General features: G+C 51.4%; 1 protein-coding gene across 1 annotated transcript; it reads left to right on the forward strand.

Annotated features, from left to right (window-relative positions):
- Positions 1 to 19,858: 19,858 nt before the first annotated feature.
- LOC148141847 (uncharacterized) lies at positions 19,859 to 24,682 on the forward strand. The gene is made up of 3 exons (XM_087977153.1): positions 19,859 to 20,063; positions 22,974 to 23,082; positions 24,190 to 24,682. Exons 1-3 carry the CDS (start codon positions 19,953 to 19,955, stop codon positions 24,456 to 24,458), a joined length of 489 nt encoding a protein of 162 aa, XP_087833279.1. The 5' UTR covers positions 19,859 to 19,952; the 3' UTR covers positions 24,459 to 24,682.
- The last annotated feature ends 270 nt before the right edge of the window (positions 24,683 to 24,952 follow it).

Here is a 24,952-nt window from a genome sequence, read left to right on the forward strand (position 1 = left end):
TACATGGTTATATTGACCCCGGATGTGATGAAGCGTCATCTGTGCTGGAAACGTTAGCTTGCTCTCTCCCCGTGGATGTTACCTGACCCACTGTGATCTCCAGCATTTGATGTTTTCAGCACCATATTTACAGACATTTGAGATACTGGGAGAGTCTGCCAACTGAATCAATGACCTTCGGTCCATTAGAAGGTCTGAAGTGGGGATGTTCGCTGGTGATCACACAATGTTCAGCACCGTTCCTAACTCCTCACATACTGAAGCAGACCGTGTTCAAATGCAACAAGATCTGCACCATATCCAGGTTTGGGGCTGGCAAGTGGCAAGTAACGTTCATGCCACACAAATGCCAGGCTGTGACCATTGCCAATAAGGTGGGCTTGATGGCATTATCCCAGGAATCTATTCCAGTGAACTGTTCAGGGATCTATTCCAGGATACTGTGGTGGCAAGGGAGGAGATTTCTTGGCATTGAGAGAGAGCTTTGTGTCCTCTTTAGCCACGGGAGAGATCCCAGAAGACTCCAGAATAGCCAGTATTGTTCTTTTGTGTAAGAAGCTGTGACAATGCTGCTCCTATAACAAGGTTATGTTGTCCTTGCCTTTTCTTTCAGAGAAGTTGTAATAGCAGCAATTCCAGACAGTGTAGATTTGAAGGGTTTTAGGGCCAGTTTGATAATAGCTGACTCAGATAGAAGGCTTTCAAATAAAAAACAACACTAGTACAATGAAAGGGGAGTGGCCAGTTCTCCCAGCTCAGCTTTTCTCTGGTTTGGGTTTGGTTTGGGTTTAGTCACCAGTCAGTTGTGAAGCTGCTGGACCCAGAGAAGCAGCTCCATGCTGATCCTCCCTCTCTCTGACATCCCTCCTGTACGACCCTGGGTTGGATTGTACATTTTGTGCCAAGGGATGTTTATGGGGATTGTTGCAAGTATTTGGAACAGCATCATTAAAGGATGATCTGTTGGGTTTTCGGAGAGGGTTAAGTTATTTTCTATTCTGGTCTCTTGTGTTTGTATTTCATTCGGTAATCTTGTAAACAAATTCTGCTTTGTTTAAAATTAAGTGGTTTGACCAGCTGCATCCCTCCTGGAATATCCACTGTACACCTGCTTAAAACACCGAGCAAAGTTAGAGTCCAGGCTATTTCCCTGAGATGTTTTGAGGGGGTCTAGCCTGGTCCATACCAGACAGGGGGATCTTTGCAGGATTTATTCTGCAGTTCCAAATTGGGGTTTAGAGTTGTTGGACTCTAAGGCAGCGACTGATAGGTGTTAGTGTCTTTTATTCCCGGTGTTGAATTCGGTTGATTTGAATGGTGCTTGGGATAGTAATGACTCTTTCAGTGACCAAGAGTTTTCTGGGGGTGACCTTGGGGGGTTTTTACAAAAGGTGGTTAAGGCCAAGCTGCAGGAATTAGCAGACAAGCTGGGGTTGGAGCTCCCTCCTTCCGTGGGGAAAGGAGAGAGAATGACGGCAATAGCTCAGCATTTACATTTGCTGGAAATGCCATCAGTATCTTTCGAGATGAATAAAATCCAATTACAAATGAAGCAGCTTGAGTTAGAGGCAAAAGACAAGGAATTACAATTAAAACCATTAAAGAGAGAAAAAGAGAGTTTGAACTTTGGAAATTGGTGCTTAGACAGGAAGGTCAGCTTAAAAGGATGGCGCTGAAGGCTGAAGTTAAGCTGAGTGAGCGAGGCAATGAGGATGAGCAAACCCATGGTCATCAAAGGGAGCATTGCCTACCTTTGGTGAGAAGAATGTGGAAGCCTTTTTCATCTCATTTGAAAAAGTGGCTAAACAAATTCAGTGGCCAGTGACCATGTGGGTTTTGTTAATCCATACAAAACTTGTAGGTAGAGCTAGTGAAGTATTCGCATCACTATCAGAGGGAGGTATCTGGGCGTGTGAGGGGGTGAAGGAAGCCATCTTAGGGGTGTTTCAGCGTGGGCCAGATACCTACAGGCAACATTTCAGGAATCTACAGAGGGACCCCAGTCAAACCTGCACTGCGTTTGAAAGGATCAAAGTAATTTTGATTGGTGGATAAGAGCTTTAAAAATAGAACAAACCTATGATGCTCTTAGAGAGACAATTGTTTCAAAAATTCACTTCCTGAAGTCGTGAGAATTCATGTGGAAGAGCAGAGAATTAAAATGACAAGATAAGCAGCTGAAATGGTTGATGGTTATGAGTTGGTCCATAAACACAGTTTGGCTTCCAGAATCAATTTCAATCTGCGAGGGATAGGAATTGGGGAATAGAGAAATCCTCACCTGGAAAGAGAAAGGTAAATCTCAGTGTAGATCATGAGGAGACCCTACCACAGGGCAAAAAGGAAACCCCTGAAGGGGATAGAGAAGTTAAAAAGCTCCGACATTTTTCACTGCAATAAAGTAGGCCACATGAAATCACAGTGTTGGTGGGTTAGGAGAAGCCAGATGTAGGAAAAAAGGACAAGCCAGTGAATTTTGTTGGAGAGAAAAGCACAGTGGAGGCGAGAAAACTGCACCAGAGTGTACAAGCTGGTCAGAGGTTGGTTAAGGAGGAAGTGCCAGATCTTCTAAAACCATATAATTAAACCATATACTTAAACCATAAGCTAGGACAAATGTTCGGCACAACATCGTGGGCCGAAGGGCCTGTTCTGTGCTGTATTGTTCTATGTTCTATGTTCTACATACCTGCGAAGGTAAAGTTTACTCACGTAGGCCGGGAGCAGCAGGTAGAGAGGTTTGGATATTAAGAGACACAGGATCTTCTCAAACTTTGATGTTAAAAGATGAGGAGATATGTACCTCTGAAGGACTATTGCCAGAAAAGGTACTAGTAATGGGAATTTACGGTGAGACAAGAAGTGCTCAATTATGTAGTGTGAGGTTAGAGTGTCCAGTGAAGAGTAGAGAAGTCATGGTAGGAGTACTAGACAATCTCTCAGCTCCAGGAACACAATTTATCCTTGTTAATGATATAGCTGGTTCACAGGTTGGAGTGCTGCCTACTGTGGTTGAAAAGCCAATGGGCACACAGGCAACTGAACAATTGCAGGAAACATATCCTGGAATCTTTTCCTGACTGTGTGGTAATGAGGTCACAAAGTCACCAGCTGAAACAGGGGAGATCAAAGAGTATAGATAAGAATGTTGAAGTGGAATTAGCAGAGACCCTGTTTGATCAGATGGTGAGGACAAACCAGGGGCAGATAGATGACACAGCAGACATCTTTAGCTCAGATAAATTAACTGAGTTACAGCAGAAAGATTAGTTTCCCTACAGTATGGAAACAGGCCCTTCGGCCCAATAAGTCCACACCGACCCTCCAAAGAGTAACCCACCCAGACCCATTTCCCTCTGACTAATGCACCTAACACTACGGGCAATTTAGCGTGGCCAATTTACCTGACCTGCACATCTTTGGACCGTGGGAGGAAACCGGAGTACCCGGAGGAAACCCACGCAGACACGGGGAGAATGTGCAAACTCCACACAGTCAGTAGCCCGAGGCTGGAATCGAACACAGGTCCCTGGTGCTGTGAGGCAGCAGTGCTAACCACTGAGCCACTGTGCGCCCCACAAGATGAAAACTTAAAGCAAGTGTATCAAAAGGCATACACAAAAAAAATCCGAATGTATCCCTGAATGTTATTACCTTAAAAATGATGTCTTAATGAGGAAATGGAGACCATCACATATTCAGAAAGATGAGAAATGGGCAGAAATTCATCAAGTCAGATGATTAGAGGGTGGCAAATGTTCCCTTGCTAAAGAAAAGGAATAGGAATAATCCTGGGAATTACAGACCAGTCAGTCTTTCATCAGTTTTGAGCACAGTATTGGAGAGGATTCTGAGAGACAGGATTTATGATTACTTGGAAAACCATAGTTTGATAAGAGATAGTCAGCATGGCTTTGTCAGGGGCAGGCTATGCCTCACATACTTTATTGAATTCTTTGAGGATGTGACAAAACCCATTGATGGAGGTAGAGCAGTGGATGTGGTGTCCATGGATTTCAGCAAGGCATTTGATAAGGTTCCCCATGGTAGGCTCCTTCAGAAAGTAAAGGGGCATGGGATACAGGGAAACCTGAGGGTGGTAGTAGATGGAAAGTATTCAGCCTGGAGCTCGGTGACCAGTGGTGTTCCGCAGGGATCGGTTCTGGGACCTCTGCTCTTTGTGATTTTTATAAATGACTTGGATGAGGAAGTGGAGGGTGGGTTAGTAAGTTTGCTGATGACAGGAAGGTTGGTGGAGTTGTGGATAGTGTGGATGGCTGTTGTAAGTTGCAATGGAACACTGACAGGATGCAGAGCTGGTCTGATAAGTGGCAGATGGAGTTCAACCTGGAAAAGTGTGAAGTCAATCACTTTGGAAGGTCGAATTTGAATGCGGAATACAGGGTTAAAGGCAGGATTCTTGGCAGTGTGGAGGAACAGAGGGATCTTGGGGACCATGTCCATAGATCCCTCAAAGTTGCCACCCAAGTTGATAGGACTGTTAAGAAAGCATATGGTGTGTTGGTTTTCATTAGCAGCAGGATTGAGTTTAAGAGCCGTGAGGTTACGCTGCAGCTCTATAAAGCCCTGGTTAGACAAATCTTGGAATATTGTGTCCAGTTCTGGTCACCTCAGTATAGGAAGGATGTGGAAACTTTAGAGAGGGTGCAGAGGAGATTTACCAGGATGCTGCCTGGACTGGAGGGCATGTCTTATGAAGAAAGGTGGAGGGAGCTAGGGCTTTTCTCATTGGAGTAAGGAATGGTGAGAGGTGACCTGCTAGAGGCGTACAGGATGATGAGAGGCATAGACAGGGTGGATAGACAGAGACTTTTCCCCAGGGTGGAAATGGCTATCACAGGGGGTATAATTTTAAGGTGATTGGAGGAAGATTATGGGGAGATGTCAGAGGTAGGTTCTTTACACAGAGAGTGGTGGGTGTGTGGAATGCACTGCCAGCAGTGGGAGTAGAGTCAGATACACTAGGGACATTTAAGTGACTCTTGGATAGGCACATGGATGATAGTACAATGAAGGGGATGTGGATTAGTCTGATCTTAGAGTAGGATAAAAGGCCAGCACAACATCGATGGCCGAAGGGCCTGTACTGTTCTATGTTCGATGTTCTATTCTAAGTCATATTGCCAGTGGGTTATAGAATGGAAGTGTTGCGGGTAGTACATGAGCTACCACTAGGGGTCATTTAGAAGTTAGGAAAACTCAGGCTAAAATACAAAAATATTTTTGCTGGCCTGGACTGCACAAGGATGGAGCTGAATTTTGCCAGATGTGTCATACATGTCAGGTATTTGGAAGACCACAGGCAGCGATAAAACCTGCACTTTTAATGCCTTTCCTGCATTTGAGGAACCTTTCACAAGAGTCTTGATTGATTGTGTAGGATCCTACCTAAAACAAAAAGTAGGAATCGATATTTGTTAACAATAATGGTTGTGTCAACTAGATTTCCAGAGGCCGTTCCATTACACAATAGCACAGCTAAAAGGAATACAGAGGAATTACTCAAACTTTTCACTAGATATAGACTACTGACAGAGATACAATCAGATCAAGGGTCAAACTTCACATTAAAATAATTCAAGGAAGTTATGGACAGTTTAGGAATAAAGCAATTCAAACCTACCGCGTACTGTCCAGAATCACAAGGGGGGCTAGAAAAGTGGCATCAGACATTAAAGACCACGTTGAGGGCTTATAGGAGCAGGAGAATCACCGTTTCGGGAATAAGACCTTCATCAGGACTATCCCCTTCTCCCCCACCTTCAACTACTGATTGCATTCCCAGCTACCTTCCCCCCCACCCTCCCATTTATCTCTCAGCCCTGGCTCACAAGCCTCATCCCTGATGAAGGGCTTATGCCCAAAATGTTGATATTTCCTGCTCCTCGGATGCAGCCTGACCTGCTGAGCTTTTCCAGCACCACATTCCAAATACCAAATATGGTCCATTTGAATTCGTTTTTGGGCATGAAGTGAGAGGACCAGTAAAGTTGATTAAGGAGAAATTGGTAAGTCAGAATTCAGAGGTAACATATTTGGACTATGTGTCAATTTTTGGGAATGATTGAGTAGAGCGGGTAGGTTGGCAGGACAGCAAACAATGAAACAGGAAGCAGACAAGGAATCAAAAATTCACAATTTTGCAATTGGGGATAAGGTGTTATTGATACTTCCAGTGACAGGTGAACCTTTAAAAGCAGGGTTTAGTGGACCTTATCAAGTCAAAAGGAAATTGAGTGAGGTGAACTATTTGATAGGGACTCTAGACAGAAAGAAATCCTGCAGTGTGTGTCATGTGAAAATGCTCAAAAGGTATTTTGACAGGGAAGGGAAGCCAAAGGGGATTGTGTTATTGATTACAGCACAGAGGGAAAAACCACGTTCAGATTCTCAATCGGACATTCCTCACATTAAACTGGACAATGAGGAAGTTGTCAAAAATTGGGATAAATCATTGAATTACCTTCTGGAGGGAAATCTCAATGCCCTGAAAGAGTTATTACTGTCACATGGGGAGATATGTGGAAATAAGCTGGGACGTACTGACCTAATTATGCATGATGTAGATATAGGAGATGCTGTTCCAATTAAGCAACATCCTTATAGGCATAACCCTCTAAAGGTGCACAGGTTCAAAAGGAGATTGAATGCATGCTCCAAGATGACGTAACTGAAGTAAGTTACAGTGACTGGAGCTCACTCATAGTCATGGTGCCAAAGCCACATGGTACCCAACAGTTATGTGTGGACTATCGCAAAGTCAGTGCAGTTACAAAAACTGATACATATCCAATTCTGCACTTGGAAGACTGTGTTAAAAAGGTGGGACAAGTAACTTATATTTCTAAGTTGGACTTGCTCAGGGGCTACTGGCAGCTACCTTCGTCAGAAAGAGCAAAAGCAGTCTTGGCTTTCATAACGCCAAATGGACTGTATCGGTTTAAAGTCATGCCATTTGGTATGAAGAATGCACCAGCCCCATTTCAGAGAGTAACCAGTAAGGTCATTGCCGGATTACCCAATTGTGTAGTTTATATCGATGACCTGGTGATTTTTAGTCACACATGGAAGGAACATTGGCAACATTTGTCAGACTTGTTTGATTGACTTCGGAAGGCAGGTTTAGTGATAAACCTGGCTAAAAGTGGATTTGCCAAAGCCCAAGTCACCTTCCTGGACCATGTTATTGGACACAGACTAATGATCCCACAGGATGTAAAAAACAAAAGGTAATTGGGGAGTTTCTCACACCATCGACAAAAAGAGCAGTACTACAGTTCCTGGGATTGAGTGGATTTGATCGAAAATTCATACTAAATGTTAGCAGTGTGGCTACTCCACTCACTGAATTGCTAAAGAAAAGCAAGAAGTTGAACAGCTGATTGTCAGAAGGGATTTGCCAGCCTGAAAGCTGTGTTACCCACTGCCCCAGTATTAGCCATGCCTAATTACACAAAACTATTCAAGGTATCTATCGATGCCAGTGATGTGGGTGTCGGTGCAGTGTTCTTGCAGGAAGACAACGAGAAGATAAAAAGGCCTATCGGGCATTACTCCAGGAAGTTGAACATTCATCAGCTGAAATACTCAATGGTTGAGAAGGCGACTTTGAGCTTGGTGTTGCAACATTTCAGTGTTTATCATATACACCAATCATCACCCATTGAGGTTTGTAGAGAAATTTAATGATAAAAATTCCAGACTGTTTAGATGGAGCTTGTTGTTAAGCCATTCAATTTGAAAATTGTGCATGTGGCAGGATGAGAAAACGTGATTAATGATGCATTATTGAGACACGAATGAGAAACATTAGCGATCAGTGGCAGGAGTACAACAGACTGGAACAGAACATAGTGGTGCATGTTTGCATGATTATTGTCAATGTAATGTATATAATGCTGTAGTGTACTAACAATTTAGGATTATGGTTTTTTTTTAAATGAAGCCAACTTTGAATATTGATGGGTTTTTTTTAAGGGAGGAGGTGTGACAATGCTGCTCCTTTAACAAAGTTATGCTGTCCTTGGGTTTTATTTTCAAAGAGGTTGTCAATACAGACTCCAAAAAGTCTAGGGTGTAAGGTTTTAGGGTCAATTTAATTATAACAGATACTGCCTCAGGCAGAAGGCATTCAAGTTTAAAAAGAACACTTACACAATGAAAGGGGAGGGAGCCCAGTTTCTCTCTGGTTTGGTTGGGGTTTAGCAGTAGTGGGGAAACAGCTGCTGGACCCAAAGAAGCAGGTGCCAGGCTGATTCTCCCTCTCTCTAACTTCGCTCCGGTAAGACCCTGGGTTGGAATTTATCTTTTGTGCCAAAGAGTGTTTATGGGGATTGTTGCAAGTATTTGTAACATCATCATTAAGGCGGAATAATCTGTTGGGTTTTCAGATCGGTTAGGTTATTCTATATTCTGTTATCTTTTGTGTATCATTGGGTAACCTTGGAAATAAATTGTCTTGTTTAAAACGAAGTGGTTTGATCAGATGAATCTCTCCTTGAATGTCCGTGTTACACCTGCTTAAAACAACTCGCAAAGTTAGGGTGCAGGCTACTTTGTTGAAATGTTTTGAGGGGGTTCAGGCCTGGTCCATAACATAGGACAACAGGAATAATCCAGGAAATGAAAGGATGGACAGGCATATGTCAGTGGTAGGGAAATTATTGGAGAAGATCTTTCGGGACAGTCAGCACGGCTTTGTGCAGGGGACATCTTGTCTCACAAATGTGATTAGAGTTTTTTGAGGAAGTGATGAAGATAATTGGTGAGGGTAGTGGATGCAGTCTACATTGACATTATTAAAGCATTTGACAAGGTCCCTCATAATAGGTTGGTCCAAAAGATTAAGTCACATGGGATCCACTGTGAGCTGGGAAGTTGAATACAAGTTGGTTTGCCCATAGAAGCCAGAGGGTAGTTGTGGAGGGGGGTGTGCCTGTCTGGAGGGCTGTGTCCAGTGGTGTTCCACAAAAATCAATGCTGGGACCTCTGTTGTTTGTCAAATAAATAAATGATTTGGATGAAAACATAAGTGGTCTGATTAGTAAGTCTGCAGATGGCACAAAAATCGGTGTAGTTGTGGATAGTGAGTAAGATTGTCAAAGGATACAGCAGGATATAAATGCAGTTGGAAAGCTGGATGGAAAATTGAGAAAGGGATTCTAAACTGGACAAGTGTGAGGGGGAGGTATTTTGGGAGGTCAAATGCAAGAGGAAAGTATCCAGTAAATGGCAGGACCCTGCATTGATATTCCGGGGGATCCTGAAGCACAAATCCATTGCTCCCTGAAAGTGGGAACCCAAGTGGGTAAGGGAGTAAGGAAAGCATATGATAGGCTCGCTTTAATTGGTCAGGGCATGGAGGATAAACGTTGGCAAGTTATGTTGCAGTTGTATACAACTTTAGGAGAAAGTGAGGATTGCAGATGCTGGAGATCAGAGTCGAGATTGTGTTGCTGGAAAAGTGCAGCAGGTCAGGCAGCATCCAAGGAGCAGGAGAATCGACGTTTCGGGCATTAACCCTTCTTCAGGAATGAGGAAAGTGTGTCCAGCAGGCTAAGATAAAAGGTAGGGAGGAGGGACTTGGGGGAGGGGCGTTGGAAATGCGATTGGCAACGTCCCTCCCCCAAGGCCCTCCTCCCTACCTTTTATCTTATTCTGTTGGACATACTTTCCTCATTCCTGAAGAAGAGCTTATGCCCGAAACGTCGATTCTCCTGCTCCTTGGATGCTGCCTGACCTGCTGCGCTTTTCCAGCAACACATTTTCAGCTGTTGGAGAAAATGCAGAGACATGGGATTGAGGGTGATTTAGCTGTTTGGATTAGAAACTGGCTTTCCGTAAGAAGGCAGCGAGTGGTGGTTGATGGAAAATATTCAGCCTGGAGTCCGGTTACAAGTGGTGTGCCACAAGGATCTGTTTTGTGACACTGTTGTTTGTCATTTTTATAAATGACTTGGACGCAGGCATAGGTGGATGGGTTAGTAAGATTGCAGATGACACTAAAGTCGGTGGAGTAGTGGACAGTGTGGCAGGATGTTACAGGTTGCAGGGGGACTTGGATAAAATGTGAGGTGATTCATTTTGGGAAGAATAACAGGAAGGCAGAGTACTGGGTCAATGGAAAGGTTCTTGGTAGTGTGGATGTGTAGAGGGATCTTGGAGTCCATGTACATAGATCCCTGAAAGTTGCCACCAGGTTGATAGTGCTGTTAAGAAGGTATACGGTGTGTTAGGTTTTATTGGTGGAGGGATTGAGTTCTGGAGCCGTAATGTCATGCTGCAACTAGACAAAGCGCTAGTGCAGCCGCACTTGGAATATTGTATACAGTTCTGGTCGGCCCATTACAGGAAGGATGTGGAAGCATTGGAAAAGGTGCAGAGGAGATTTACTAGGATGTTGCCTGGTCTGGAGGGAAGGTCTTATGAGGAAAGGCTGAGAGACTTGGGTCTGTTCTCATTGGAAAGAAGAAGGCTAAGGGGGGATTTGATAGAGACATACAAGATGATCAGAGGATTAGATAGAGTAGACAGAGAGAGTCTTTTTCCTAGGATGGTGACATCAGCTTGTACAAGAGGGCATAATTACAAATTGAGGGGTGATAGATTTAAGACAGACGTCAGAGGCAGGTTCTTTACGCAGAGAGTGATAAGGGCGTGGAATGCCCTGCCTGCTGATGTGGTCACATTAGGGAGATTTAAACAATCCTTAGGTAAGCACATGGATGATAATGGGATAGTGTAGGGGGATGGGCTTAGATTGGTTCACAGCTCGGTGTAACACCGAGGGCCGAAGGGCCTGTTCTGCGCTGTACTGTTCTATGTTCTATGTTCCTTCAAATGTCGGGTGGTTAGGGAGCGGTGATGGAGGAGGCCCAGGATGTCCTTTGTGGAGTGGGAGGGGGAGTTGAAGTGTTTGGCCACAGGGCGGTGGGGTTTCTTTGTGCGTGTGTCCCAGAGATGCTCTCTGAAACATTCCACAAGTTGGCGTCCTGTCTCCCCAATGTAGGGGAGACCACACAGAGAGCAATGCACACAGTAGATGAGGTGTGTGGAAGTGCAGGTAAATCTGTCAGATGTGGAAGGGTCCTTGGACAGAGGTGTGGGTGCAGATTTTACACCTCTTGCAGTAGCAAGGGAAGGTTCTGGGAGTAGAGGGTGGATATTTGGGGAGGGGGTGGGTGGGGAGTCATGGAGGGAGTGGTCTCTGCAGGATTCTGAAAGCGGTGGGGAGGGCAATATCCCCGGTGGTGGGGTCTGTTTGTAGATGGTGGAAGTGGCAAAGGATGATGTGATGTGTATGGAGGTTGGTTGGGTGGAAGGTGAGGGCCGGGGGGGAGGGGGGGTTCTGTCCTTGTTGCAATTGGAGGGGTAGGGTTCAAGGCTGATGTGCGGGAAGAGGAGGAGATAAGCTGGAGGGTGTCGTTGACCACGTGGGAAGGGAAATTGCAGTCTCTAAAGAAGGAGGCCATCTGGTGTGTCTGTGGCGGAACTGATCCCCCTGGGAGCAGATACGGCGGAGGCGGAGGAATTGGCAGTAGGGGATGGCATTTTTGCAGGAGGTAGGGTGGGAGGAGGTGTAATCCAGGTAGCTGTGCGAGTCGGTGGGTTTGTAAATAATGCCAGTGTTGAGTCAGTTGCCAGAAATGGAGATGGAGAGGTCCAGGAGAGAAGGAAGGTATCCGAGATGGTCCAGCTGGATTTAAGGTCGGAGTGGATGGTGTTGGTAATGTTGATGAACTGTTCAACCTCCTCGTGGGAGCACAATGTAGTGCTGATACAGTCACCGACGTAGCGGAGGAAAAGCTGAAGAATGGTGCCAGTGTAGCTGTGGATGATGGACTGTTCCATGTACCCGATGAAGGGACAGGCATAACTGAGGCCCATGCGGATACCCATGGCTACCCTTTTGGTTTGGAGGAATAGGGAGGATTGGAAGGAGACGTTGTTGAGGGGGAGGACCAGTTCAGCAGGCTAATCAGGCGAATGATAGTTTCAGTGGAAGGGTATTGGTTGGGTCGGCATGAGAGGACAAAACAGAGGCCTTCTTCTGGCTGATAGTTGTGTACAGGGACTGGATGTCCGTGGTGGAGATAAGGCGCTGGGGGCCAGGGAAACAAAAGTCTTGGAGGTGGTGAAGAACGTGGGTGGTGTCCAGAACGTAGGTGGGAGGTTCCTGGACTAAAGGGGACAGAACGGTGTAAATGTTTGCAGAGCTGAGATCGGTGGGGTAGGAGCAGGCTCAGACAATGGGTCGACGGTTTGTGAATCTTGGGTAGGAGGTAGAATCAGGCAGTGCAGTATTCTCAGACTATGAGGTTGGAGATTCCCAGAGGTGATGAGGCTATGGATAGTCTGGGAGATGATGGTTCAGTGATGAGAGATGAGGTCAGGGTTAAGGGGGCAAGGGAGGAGGTGTCTGTGAGTTGGCGCCTGGCTACACCAGTGTAGAGATCGGTGCGCCAAACTACCACTGCGCCCCCTTGTCTGTTGGTTCGATGATGATGTTTGGGTTAGAGCAGAGGGACTGAAGGGCTGCGCATTGCAAGGGTGAGAGGTTGGAGTGGGTAAGGGAGGTTGACAGGTTGAGGCGGTCTATGTCACAGCGGCAGTTGGAAATGAAGAGATCAAGAGTGGGTAACAGACCAGCACAGGGTGTCCAGTGGATGGGGTGTTGAGTAATCCCATCCACTAATGGCAGGAGGAGGGGTCCTCGGAGGCTGGGTGGGAGTCTTGATGGAGGTGGCAGAAGAAATGTTCGATGATGCAACACGAGATGAATTTGTTGATCCAGGAGCTCAGGGGGATGAAGGTGAGGCCTTTGCTGAGGACTGACCATTCGTCCTCAGTGAGGGGGAGGTCTGGGGGGATGGTGACAACTCGGCAGGGGTGGGAGCAAGGACCCAGTGTGGGGCTGGAGCTGGGATTGTGGGTGGAAAACGATGCACACCCCCCCACCCTCCCCCTGCCTCCCCCACCCACCTCCCACCTTGCACCTTCCACCCCAACTCCCCCACCCCACCTCCCCCACCCCGCACCCCCTACCCCGTACCTCCCACCCCGCACCCGCCAGCCTGCCTCCTCCACCCTGCATCCCCCACCCTGCTCCCCACACCCCCCACCCCACACCCCCGACCCTGCCTCCCCCACCCCACACACCCACCCAGTACCCCCCACCCTGCACCCCCACCCTGCACCCGCCAGCCTGTCTCCTCCACCCACCTCCCACCCTGCAACCCCACCCCGTAGCACCACCCCGCACCCCCCACCCTGCACCCCCTACCCTGCCTCCCCCACCCTGCCTCCCTCACCCTGCACCCTCACCCTGCACCCCCCACCCTGTACCCCCCACCCCGCACCCCCCATCCCGCATCCCCCACCCCGTACCCCCCATCCCACATCCCCCACCCCGCATCCCCCACCCCGCTCCCCACACCCCCCACCCCACACCACCCACCCTGCCTCCCCCACCGTGTCTTCATGGCTTTCCTCCGAAGATGTGCAGGTTCGGGTGGATTGGGTCGGAGGTGTGAGTGGAATGTTGTTCAGGAAGGCAGTGCACACGTGTTGTGCCAAATGGCATGTTTCCACACTTGAAGGAGTCTATGATTCACTCTTTCTCTCTATTCGTGTTCTGCCAAACTGCAACTGAAATAGTTGTGTTATTGAAGTCTGGCTATACTGTCATTACAAGCTGGATAGTTCCAGGCAGCATGTTCATATTCAATATTTTCACCTTCTGGTGTAAGTAGATTTTAAAACATTAGATGAATGTTTATTGATGCCTGACTGAGTTATTAAATTTATTCTAAAATGATTTCCTAAACTTAGCACACTTCAGCAAGATCTGCGGTCATCTCAAGGCAGCATTCTTAACTTTTTAAAACTATTTTAGCCAAAATTTAGTGTGTAAAAATCAGATAATGATAGCTGAAAAATGAAATCATATCACGATCAGTGAACAATGTTCCAATCCGCCAAACACCCCACAGTGCCATTTAAAAATGCCCTGACCCTCCGACAGTGTGGCACTCCCTCAGCACTGACCCTCTGACAGTGCGCCGCTCCCTCAGCACTGACCCTCCGACAATGTGGCGCTCCCTCAGCACTGACCCTCGGTCAGTGCCGCACTCCCTCAGCCTTGACCCTCCGACAGTGCGGCGCTCCTTCAGCACTGACCCTCCGACAGTGCGGTGCTCCCTCAGCACTGACCCTCCGACAGTGCGGTGCTCCCTCAGCACTGACCCTCCAACAGTGTGGCACTCCCTCAGCACTGACCCTCTGACAGTGTGGCACTCCCTCAGCACTGACACTCCGACAGTGCAGCACTCCCTCAGCACTGACCCTCTGACAGTGCGGCGCTCCCTCAGCACTGACCCTCGGTCTGTGCGGCACTCCCTCAGCACTGACCCTCTGACAGTGCGGCACTCCCTCAGCACTGATCCTCCGACAGTGCGGCACTCCCTCAGCACTGACCCTCCGACAGTGCGGCGCTCCTTCAGCACTGACCCTCCGACAGTGCGGCTCTCCCTCAGTACTGACCCTCCGACAGTGCGGTGCTCCCTCAGCACTGACCCTCCGACAGTGCGGTGCTCCCTCAGCACTGACCCTCCGACAGTGTGGCACTCCCTCAGCACTGACCCTCTGACAGTGTGGCACTCCCTCAGCACTGACACTCCGACAGTGTGGCACTCCCTCAGCACTGACATTCCGACAGTGCAGCACTCCCTCAGCACTGACCCTCTGACAGTGCGGCGCTCCCTCAGCACTGACCCTCGGTCAGTGCGGCACTCCCTCAGCACTGACCCTCTGTCAGTGCGGCGCTCCCTCAGCACTGACCCTCCGACAGTGCAGCACTCCCTCAGCCCTGACCCTCTGACAGTGCGGCACTCCCTCAGCACTGACCCTCGGACAGTGCGGCGCTCCCTCAGCCCTGACCCTCTGACAGTGCGGCACTCCCTCAGCACTGACCCTCGGACAGTGTGGCACTCCCTCAGCACTGACCCTCCGACAGTGCAGCACTCCCTCAGCACTGACCCTCCGACAGTGCGGCACTCCCTCAGCCCTGACCCTCCGACAGTGTGGCACTCCCTCAGCACTGACCCTCCGACAGTGCGGCACTCCCTCAGCACTGACCCTCCGACAGTGTGGCACTCCCTCAGCACTGACCCTCGGACAGTGTGGCACTCCCTCAGCACAAACCCTCCGACAGTGCAGCACTCCCTCAGCACTGACCCTCCGACAGTGTGGCACTCCCTCAGCCCTGACCCTCCGACAGTGCGGCACTCCCTCAGCACTGACCCTCTGACAGTGCGGCACTCCCTCACTACTGACCCCCGATAGTGCGGTGCTCCCTCAGCACTGAGGCTGCGACAGTGCGGCACTCCCTCAGCACTGACCCTCTGACAGTGTGGCACACCCTCAGCCCTGACCCTCCGACAGTGTGGCACTCCCTCAGCACTGACCCTCTGACAGTGTGGCACACCCTCAGCCCTGACCCTCCGACAGTGTGGCACTCGCTCAGCACTGACCCTCTGTCAGTGCCACACTCCCTCAGCACTGACCCTCCAACAGTGCGGCACTCCCTCAGCACTGACCCTCTGACAGTGCGGTGCTCCCTCAGCACTGACCCTCCGACAGTGCGGTGCTCCCGCAGCACTGACCCTCTGACAGTGCGGTGCTCCCTCAGCACTGACCCTCCAACAGTGTGGCACACCCTCAGCCCTGACCCTCCGACAGTGCGGCACTCCCTCAGCACTGACCCTCCAACAGTGCAGCACTCCCTCTGCACTGACCCTCCGACAGTGCAGCGCTCCCTCAGCACTGACCCTCTGACAGTGTGGCACACCCTCAGCCCTGACCCTCCGACAGTGTGGCACTCCCTCAGCCCTGACCCTCAGAGAGTGCGGCACTCCCTCAGCGCTGACCCTCTGACAATGTGGCACTCCCTCAGCACTGACCCTCCGACAGTGCGGCATTCCCTCAGTACTAACCCTCCGACAGTGCGGCACTCCCTCAGCACTGACCCACCGACAGTGTGGCACTCCCTCAGCCCTGACCCTCCGACAGTGCAGCACTCCCTCAGCACTAACCCTCTGACAGTGCGGCACTCCCTCAGCACTGACCCACCGACAGTGTGGCACTCCCTCAGCACTGACCCTCCGACAGTGCGGCGCTCCTTCAGCACTGACCCTCCGACAGTGCGGTGCTCCCTCAGCACTGACCCTCCGACAGTGTGGCACTCCCTCAGCACTGACCCTCTGACAGTGTGGCACTCCCTCAGCACTGACACTCCGACAGTGCAGCACTCCCTCAGCACTGACCCTCTGACAGTGCGGCGCTCCCTCAGCACTGACCCTCGGTCTGTGCGGCACTCCCTCAGCACTGACCCTCTGACAGTGCGGCACTCCCTCAGCACTGACCCTCCGACAGTGCGGCACTCCCTCAGCACTGACCCTCCGACAGTGCGGCGCTCCTTCAGCACTGACCCTCCGACAGTGCGGCTCTCCCTCAGTACTGACCCTCCGACAGTGCGGTGCTCCCTCAGCACTGACCCTCCGACAGTGCGGTGCTCCCTCAGCACTGACCCTCCGACAGTGTGGCACTCCCTCAGCACTGACCCTCTGACAGTGTGGCACTCCCTCAGCACTGACACTCCGACAGTGTGGCACTCCCTCAGCACTGACACTCCGACAGTGCAGCACTCGCTCAGCACTGACCCTCTGACAGTGCGGCGCTCCCTCAGCACTGACCCTCGGTCAGTGCGGCACTCCCTCAGCACTGACCCTCTGACAGTGCGGCACTCCCTCAGCACTGACCCTCCGACAGTGCGGCGCTCCCTCAGCCCTGACCCTCTGACAGTGCGGCACTCCCTCAGCACTGACCCTCGGACAGTGTGGCACTCCCTCAGCACTGACCCTCCGACAGTGCAGCACTCCCTCAGCACTGACCCTCCGACAGTGCGGCACTCCCTCAGCCCTGACCCTCCGACAGTGTGGCACTCCCTCAGCACTGACCCTCTGTCAGTGCCGCACTCCCTCAGCACTGACCCTCCGACAATGCGGCACTCCCTCAGCACTGACCCTCCGACAGTGTGGCACTCCCTCAGCACTGACCCTCGGACAGTGTGGCACTCCCTCAGCACAAACCCTCCGACAGTGCAGCACTCCCTCAGCACTGACCCTCCGACAGTGCGGCACTCCCTCAGCCCTGACCCTCCGACAGTGTGGCACTCCCTCAGCACTGACCCTCTGTCAGTGCCGCACTCCCTCAGCACTGACCCTCCGACAATGCGGCACTCCCTCAGCACTGACCCTCCGACAGTGTGGCACTCCCTCAGCACTGACCCTCGGACAGTGTGGCACTCCCTCAGCACAAACCCTCCGACAGTGCAGCACTCCCTCAGCACTGACCCTCCGACAGTGTGGCACTCCCTCAGCCCTGACCCTCCGACAGTGCGGCACTCCCTCACTACTGACCCCCGATAGTGCGGTGCTCCCTCAGCACTGAGGCTGCGACAGTGCGGCACTCCCTCAGCACTGACCCTCTGACATTGTGGCACACCCTCAGCCCTGACCCTCCGACAGTGTGGCACTCCCTCAGCACTGACCCTCCGACAGTGTGGCACTCGCTCAGCACTGACCCTCTGTCAGTGCCGCACTCGCTCAGCACTGACCCTCGGGCGGCACGGTGGCACAGTGGTTAGCACTGCTGCCTCGCAGCGCCAGAGACCTGGGTTCAATTCCCGCATCAGGCGACTGACTGTGTGGAGTTTGCACATTCTCCCCGTGTCTGCGTGGGTTTCCTCCGGGTGCTCCGGTTTCCTCCCACAGTCCAAAGATGTGCAGGTCAGGTGAATTGGCCATGCTAAATTGCCCGTAGTGTTAGGTAAGGGGTAAATGTAGGGGTATGGGTGGGTTGCGCTTCGGCGGGTCGGTGTGGACTTGTTGGGCCGAAGGGCCTGTTTCCACATTGTAAAGTAATCTAATCTAATCTAATGACCCTCCGACTGTGCAGCACTCCCTCAGCACTGACCCTCCGACAGTGCAGCACCCCCTCACCACTGACCCTCCGACAGTGCGGCGCTCCCTCAGCACTGACCCTCCGACAGTGCGGCGCTCCCTCAGCACTGACCCTCCGACAGTGCGGCGCTCCCTCAGCAGTGACCCTCTGACAGTTCAGCACCCCCTCAGCACTGACCCTCCGACAGTGCGGCACTCCCTCAGCACTGACCCTCCGACAGTGCGGCGCTCCCTCAGCAGTGACCCTCTGACAGTTCAGCACCCCCTCAGCACTGACCCTCCGACAGTGCGGCACTCCCTCAGCCCTGACCCTCCAACAGTGTGGCACTCCCTCAGCACTGACCCTCCGTCAGTGCCGCACTCCCTCAGCACTGACCTTCCGACAATGTGCACTCCCTCAGCACTGACCCTCTGTCAGTGCGGCACTCCCTCAGCACTGACCCTCCGACAGTGCGGTGCTCCCTCAGCACTGACCCTCTGACAGTGCAGTGCTCCCTCAGCACTGACCCTCCGACAATGCGGCACTCCCTCAGCACTGACCCTCCGACAGTGCGGCACTCCCTCAGCACTGACCCTCTGACAGTGCAGTGCTCCCTCAGCACTGACCCTCCGACAGTGTGGCACTCCCTCAGCACTAACCCTCTGTCAGTGCCGCACTCCCTCAGCACTGACCCTCCGACAGTGCAGCACTCCCTCAGCACTGACACTCTGACAGTGCAGCACCCCCTCAGCACTGACCCTCCGACAGTGCAGCACTCCCTCAGCACTGACCCTCTGACAGTGCAGTGCTCCCTCAGCACTGACCCTCCGTCAGTGCCGCACTCCCTCAGCACTGACCCTCCAACAGTGCAGCACTCCCTCAGCACTGACCCTCCGACAGTGTGGCACTCCCTCAGCCCTGACCCTCCGACAGTGTGGCACTCCCTCAGCACTAACCCTCCGACAGTGTGGCACTCACTCAGCCCTGACCCTCCGACAGTGTGGCACTCCCTCAGCACTGACCCTCCGTCAGTGCCTCACTCCCTCAGCACTGACCCTCCGACAATGTGCACTCCCTCAGCACTGACTCTCTGTCAGTGTGGCACTCCCTCAGCCCTGACCCTCCGACAGTGTGGCACTCCCTCAGCACTAACCCTCCGACAGTGTGGCACTCCCTCAGCCCTGACCCTCCGACAGTGTGGCACTCCCTCAGCACTGACCCTCCGTCAGTGCCGCACTCCCTCAGCACTGACCCTCCGACAATGTGCACTCCCTCAGCACTGACCCTCTGTCAGTGCGGCACTCCCTCAGCACTGACCCTCCGACAGTGCGGTGCTCCCTCAGCACTGACCCTCCGTCAGTGCGGCACTCCCTCAGTGCTATACTGTGTCTCATTGGTTCCATGACTGTCAGTGTTGGTGGGATCTTGCTGTGCACAGATTCTCTGCAGCATCGCCTGCATTTCAGCGCCTCCCCATCATGGACTCCCAGCTCTTTCAGACTCTCGGAGCTGATGAACCTCCTATTGACCTGAGCCCTGTCCTGGTGCGCAGTGTCCCCTGGACCCTCAGATGGAGGGTGGGTGGGGGGTTGGTGGTGGGACACCCCCCTCAGAGAACCCCTCTCCCCCAGCCAGTGTTTCCCATTTCCCTGGAACTGACTGAGTACCTGAGATTCCCAGTCAGTGTGAGCAGGTCAGACCAGGGCCCCATGGGTGTAGGGAGACTCCACAGGGATTGATCTCCGAGTTAATGACTAACCAGGCAGTTACTGGTTAACCAGGCCGTTACTGTTTAACCAGTCAGCAGGGATTGGCTGTGCTGACTCTCAGGCTGTAACAGGCTGTGGGGGGACGTTTGCCCTCCTGTCCCAGAGTTTCCCAGTCTGTCTCTGGGGTGAGAGGGTGGTGGGTATCGAACCAGTGCCTGGGAGATGGAGCCGGTGACTGAGTGGATCCGACACCGGTTCCCCACGGTGGGGAATGTCTGTCCCGGTCAGCTGGAGCAGCTGGTGAAGGAGAACCAGCAGGGGGTGCTGCTGCTGGTGAGTGAGGCCTGGCTGAGAGTGCCACTCTGGGCAACTATTCAACTACGGGAGGAATCACAGAGGGCAGTGGTGGTGGGGTGGACGGTGGTGTGAACCTCCTGTTGCCCCCTGTGTGAGGGTATCTGCTCTGGGTGTTTGACATGAGGAGAGTGGGGAAGGAATGGAGTGACCCCGGAATACTGGGAGGGATTGTCCTAAGGGAGGACTTTGTAAAGGGCACCTGGAAGGTGGAGGGGGGTAACGTCAACCCTAGAGAACATTCTGGAATGTAATTGTGACCACAGGAACTTTGAACGGGCTGTTGGTGAGGCAGGAATAAACGCACTGTGGATCTATCAGCTTTCCCATCAGGCCATAGTGTGAACCAGATTAAGTTGGAGCTGTCTGAATTCCTGCAGGAAATTCCAGGCCAGGGTAGGAGGTTAAAGGATTCCCATCTTCCACTCCCTCAGTTCCCCATTTCCCCTCACTGCCTTAGTTGAACACTCACTGCTTCCCCCCACACTGTGAGCCATTCCCCTGGCCAGCTGATTCAGGAAAGGCCCCTGCTTCCGGCCTACTTTAATTCAAAAACAAAAATTGCTGGAGAAACTTGGCAGGTCTGTCTGGCAGCCATGCAGAGAACCAGGAGTTAATTAGGTTAGATTCCCTACGTTGTGGAAACAGGCCCTTCGGCCCAACAAGCCCACATCGACCCCATGAGGAGAAACCCATCCAGACCCATTTCATTCTGACTAATGCACCTAACACTACGGGTAATTTAGCATGGCCAATTCACCTGACCTGCACATCTTTGGACTGTGGGAGGAAACTGGAGCACCCGGAGGAAACCCACGCAGACACGGGGAGAACGTGCAAACTCCACACAGACAGTCGCCCGAGGCTGGGATCGAACCCGGAACCCTGGTGCTGTGAGGCAGCAATGTTAACCACTGAGCCATCGTACCGCAAAATATTTTGAGTCCAGTGTGATCCTTTGTCTGAACACAGGATTCGAAACAGGAATTTGCCAATCCTGTTCAGTCTCTTCAGTAATTTCTGGTTTTGTTTCAGATTTCCAGCGTCTACACTTCCTTACTTTGTTATACTTTCATTCACGCTTCCTGGAGTCACTCATCGGTGGGTTAGATCTGTCACCGTCATTGGACACCTTCTCCGAGGGTCATGGGGGGGTGGTCAAAGGCAAAGGTCGTCACCATATAGTGGACTCTCAGGCTAATTTCTCATTGGGGAGAGTGAGTGTGTGTGTGAGTGTGAGAGAGAGAGAGAAAGAGAGAGAGAGAGAGAGATGACTGATGGTGGTTTAACCTGAGGGTCACCGTGCCTCAGGTGAGATCAGAGGTTGAGAAAGAGGATTCTTTGTGGTCACCTCAGACAGTACAGGTATTGAATCCCTGCTGTTGGTATCACTGTCCATTACAATTCAGTCCCCAGCCAACTCAGAACAAGGAGAGAAATCATCGACAGAATCATAGCCTGTGTTCCCTCAGGTTTCTCAGCAGGACCTGAACGAAGTTTTTATTGAACATCCCCCCCCCAAGGCTCTTGGAATCCATGTGGACAGGCACACAACCCCCAGGTCAAAGAGTGGAATAACTCCTGGGAGTCGTTCCTCTCTGACCCCTGGTGACAAGTGGGCCTCCTACTGTCTCTTCATCATCTAGGGGTTTGATAGATCGACTAAGAGAACCCTGTTTCAGCTGGACAGGCTGAGAATGTCTGTTGTACGTTTGTGGAACTAACCCTTAGCAGGTAATACCTGGGGAGAGGGCTATCACTTTCCTCTACTCTGTACGGGGCTGAAGGGCCTGCTCAGTTTATGGTAAGAGAAGATGTGGCTCTGGTATGACTGAACAATAGGCACTTGTCTTAACAACAGGGTGTAGACTAGAGGCTTTTGCCCGAAACGTCGATTTTCCTGCTCCTCGGATGCTGCCTGACCTGCTGTGCTTTTCCAGCACCACTCTAATCAAGACCCTGGTTTCCAGCATCTGCAGTCCTTGTTATTACCTTTATACTTTACAACTGGGTGTACCTAGTTTAGTTCCATTAGCTAGTTTCGGGTTTTAGACTCTCAGGGTTAAATGAAGATTTCCAGAATACCAGAAAGAGTAGGTTTCAATGGATCTCACTGTGTGCCGCTTGGATAAACGTGTGCTCAGTGCCCAGCTAGTCATTATTCAAAATAACAGCAGCAGTTCAGGAAGGTACCTTCTCCAGGGGCAATTAGGAAAGGGGAATAAATGGCCAGCGATGCCCAGGTCCCAGGAATGAGTTAAAGGAAAACTTCATTCCCAGCAGGAGCCAGGGATGACACACCTGACTGGCACTGGGATGTCACACTTGTGTCCTCTGTCTGAACCAAGACTGTAGGGCATCATCATATTGGGCAGAGCCAACTCCATCTCCAACATTAACCCTTTCAGAAGCAGCAGGAGGAGAGCTGAACAGTGGGAGTTCGTGGGAACATGTACAATCCAAGCTGGGTTGTTCATAGCTCCTCAAACCCAGGGGAATGGGAATATGGAATCCTCTTCCCAGACGTGGCTGATGGAGCTTCCAAGACTAAGATGGACAGAGTTTCGTTAGGGGGCAGGGGATTAGGAATGGGGAGAATTTGAGGGAAAGGGAAGAGATTGATGATCTAATTGAATGGTGGACCAGGCTCAAGGGGCTGATTGGCCTCTTGCTGCTGTGATCCTCATTCAGCAGTTCAGCAATACCCCCTGGGGCCTTCACTGACACTTGTCATGATGCTGCAGAATTCCCGATGAAGCTCACTGGGCTAAGATACCTGGGCTGGGGGCGCAGTGAGGGGGTGAGGGGAGGCAGAGGTGGGGGAGGGTGGGGGAGCTGCTGTACTCCCTGTGGAGAAACAGACAGATCCCAGTGTCCGTGTTGTTTCAGGATGTCCGGAGTACGGCTGAATACGAGGTCAGCCACTTACAGGGAGCCATTCGCATTGACCCAGACACCAGTGACATGGATCATCTGACCAAGGAGCTGGGCCTGGCAGGTAGGGGGCAGTCTAACTCCCATCCCGGGGCTCCTCACCCCTCAGGTTCTCAGCTGTGTGGACAGGCCTCCAGCCTGGGAGATGGTTAGAGTATACACAGTGTCTGCAGTAAAGAGAGCCTCTTCCCCAACTTCTTAACTCAAAATCTTAAACCTGTCACCCAAATCCTTGTACAATTATCCTTTGGGAAGTTGTTTTCCTGCTCTATGTTGTCTAGACCTTGTTCGTCTTGATCCGATCCCCTTTCAATCTCCTTCGTCCTCCAGCCTGACCTCTCACCTTTGTACCCTCCCTCCTCCCTTGGCCCTATTCTGGTCAATCTCCTCAAAGACCCTCACATCCCTCCCCGAGGGTCACCAATGAGATCCAATCTATTCCCGGAGTCCCTATCACACAATATGGGCCGTGTCCCTGCTTATGATCCCCTGCCTTCCTACACCAATCAGAAAGCCAACACACTCATTACCCATTTGGACTGTGGGCCAAACGCCCTCTAACTCCCCATTTTCAAACGGAATGATATATTCTTCAATGTTGCTGGGATTACCCTCTGGGTTTTGTCACAGCTGGACCCTGGATGTTAAATTCCAATTCCTGGAGACTCTGGGCCAGTCAGGCAGGGCTGGTGAGTTAATCTGTGGTTATCGGCAACTGGACACAACCCTCTGGCTGTGGTCTAACCAAAGCTCAGTAAAATGTCAGCAACATGCCTTTCACTCCTGGTAGGAGAAAGTGAGGTCTGCAGATGCTGGAGATCAAAGTTGAAACTTTCCTGAAGAAGGGCCTGTGCCCGAAACGTCGAATCTCCTGTTCCCTGGATGCTGCCTGACCTGCTGTGCTGTTCCAGCAATAAAGTTTCAACTTTCACTCCTGGTACCAACACTCAAACCAAGGGCCCCAGAGGGATTGCTCATGTCCCTCTCAATATCACGGAAGATGGAAATAAGGGAAGATGTTTGAGAGAACTCCAACTCCTCAGCCCATCACAGTTAACCAACTACTCCTAACTCCATTGGACTGGCACCTTCCTCAATCCCGAGACTTTGTGTATGCTCTACATCTCGTTGTTATCCTGGTTTCAGGCTCTGAATGCAGTGTTTCTTCCAGGTTCGATGGATAAGACAGTGGTGTGTTATTGCACAGCGGGATACCATGGGTCGGAAATGGCTGAGAAGCTGCAGCATTCTTTAACACAAGGTCGTGAGCAGGAGGGACGTGGCTCACCCAAGGTTTATAACCTGGAGGGGGGGCTGGCGAAATGGGCCAATGAGAGGAAGCCCATGGTGGACAGCAAGGAGCAGCCAACCAAACTCGTTCACCCATACAACAAGGAGTGGGCTTACCTACTCCAGCCAGAGTTCAGGGCCCCTCTCTGAGGCTCCGGAGGTGGGGGGGGGGGGGGGAGTCTCCCCGATGGAAGCCACAGCAGCTCATTTACAACAACACTCAGGGAGGGCTCGCTACCTGGGGAGAGAGCCATCGAACGGGGAAGGATCAAACTCGGTGCAGCAGCTGTGTCATCCCTCAGAAACGGGATGAGGGAAACTGTCTCAGAATGTTCTCCTGTGATGCTCACAATAAAATAATTCTCCCCAGCAAAGCGATTCTATAACTAACTATCACAACGGCCCGGTGCATTCACTGACCCTCACTGGGGTACAGTCCCCCACACACTGACCCTCACTGGGGCACAGTCCCACACACACCGACCCTCACTGGAGTACACTCCCACACACACTGACCCTCACTGGGGTACAGTCCCACACACACTGACCCTCACTGGGGTAGAGTCCCACACACACTGACCATCACTGGGGAACAGTCCCACACACACTGACCCTCACTGGGGCACAGTCCCACACACACACTG

Source organism: Chiloscyllium plagiosum, unplaced genomic scaffold, assembly GCF_037043375.1.
Source record: "Chiloscyllium plagiosum isolate Xiang-an unplaced genomic scaffold, Cpla_swu_hap1 HiC_scaffold_31, whole genome shotgun sequence".
Classification (NCBI taxonomy): domain Eukaryota; kingdom Metazoa; phylum Chordata; class Chondrichthyes; order Orectolobiformes; family Hemiscylliidae; genus Chiloscyllium; species Chiloscyllium plagiosum.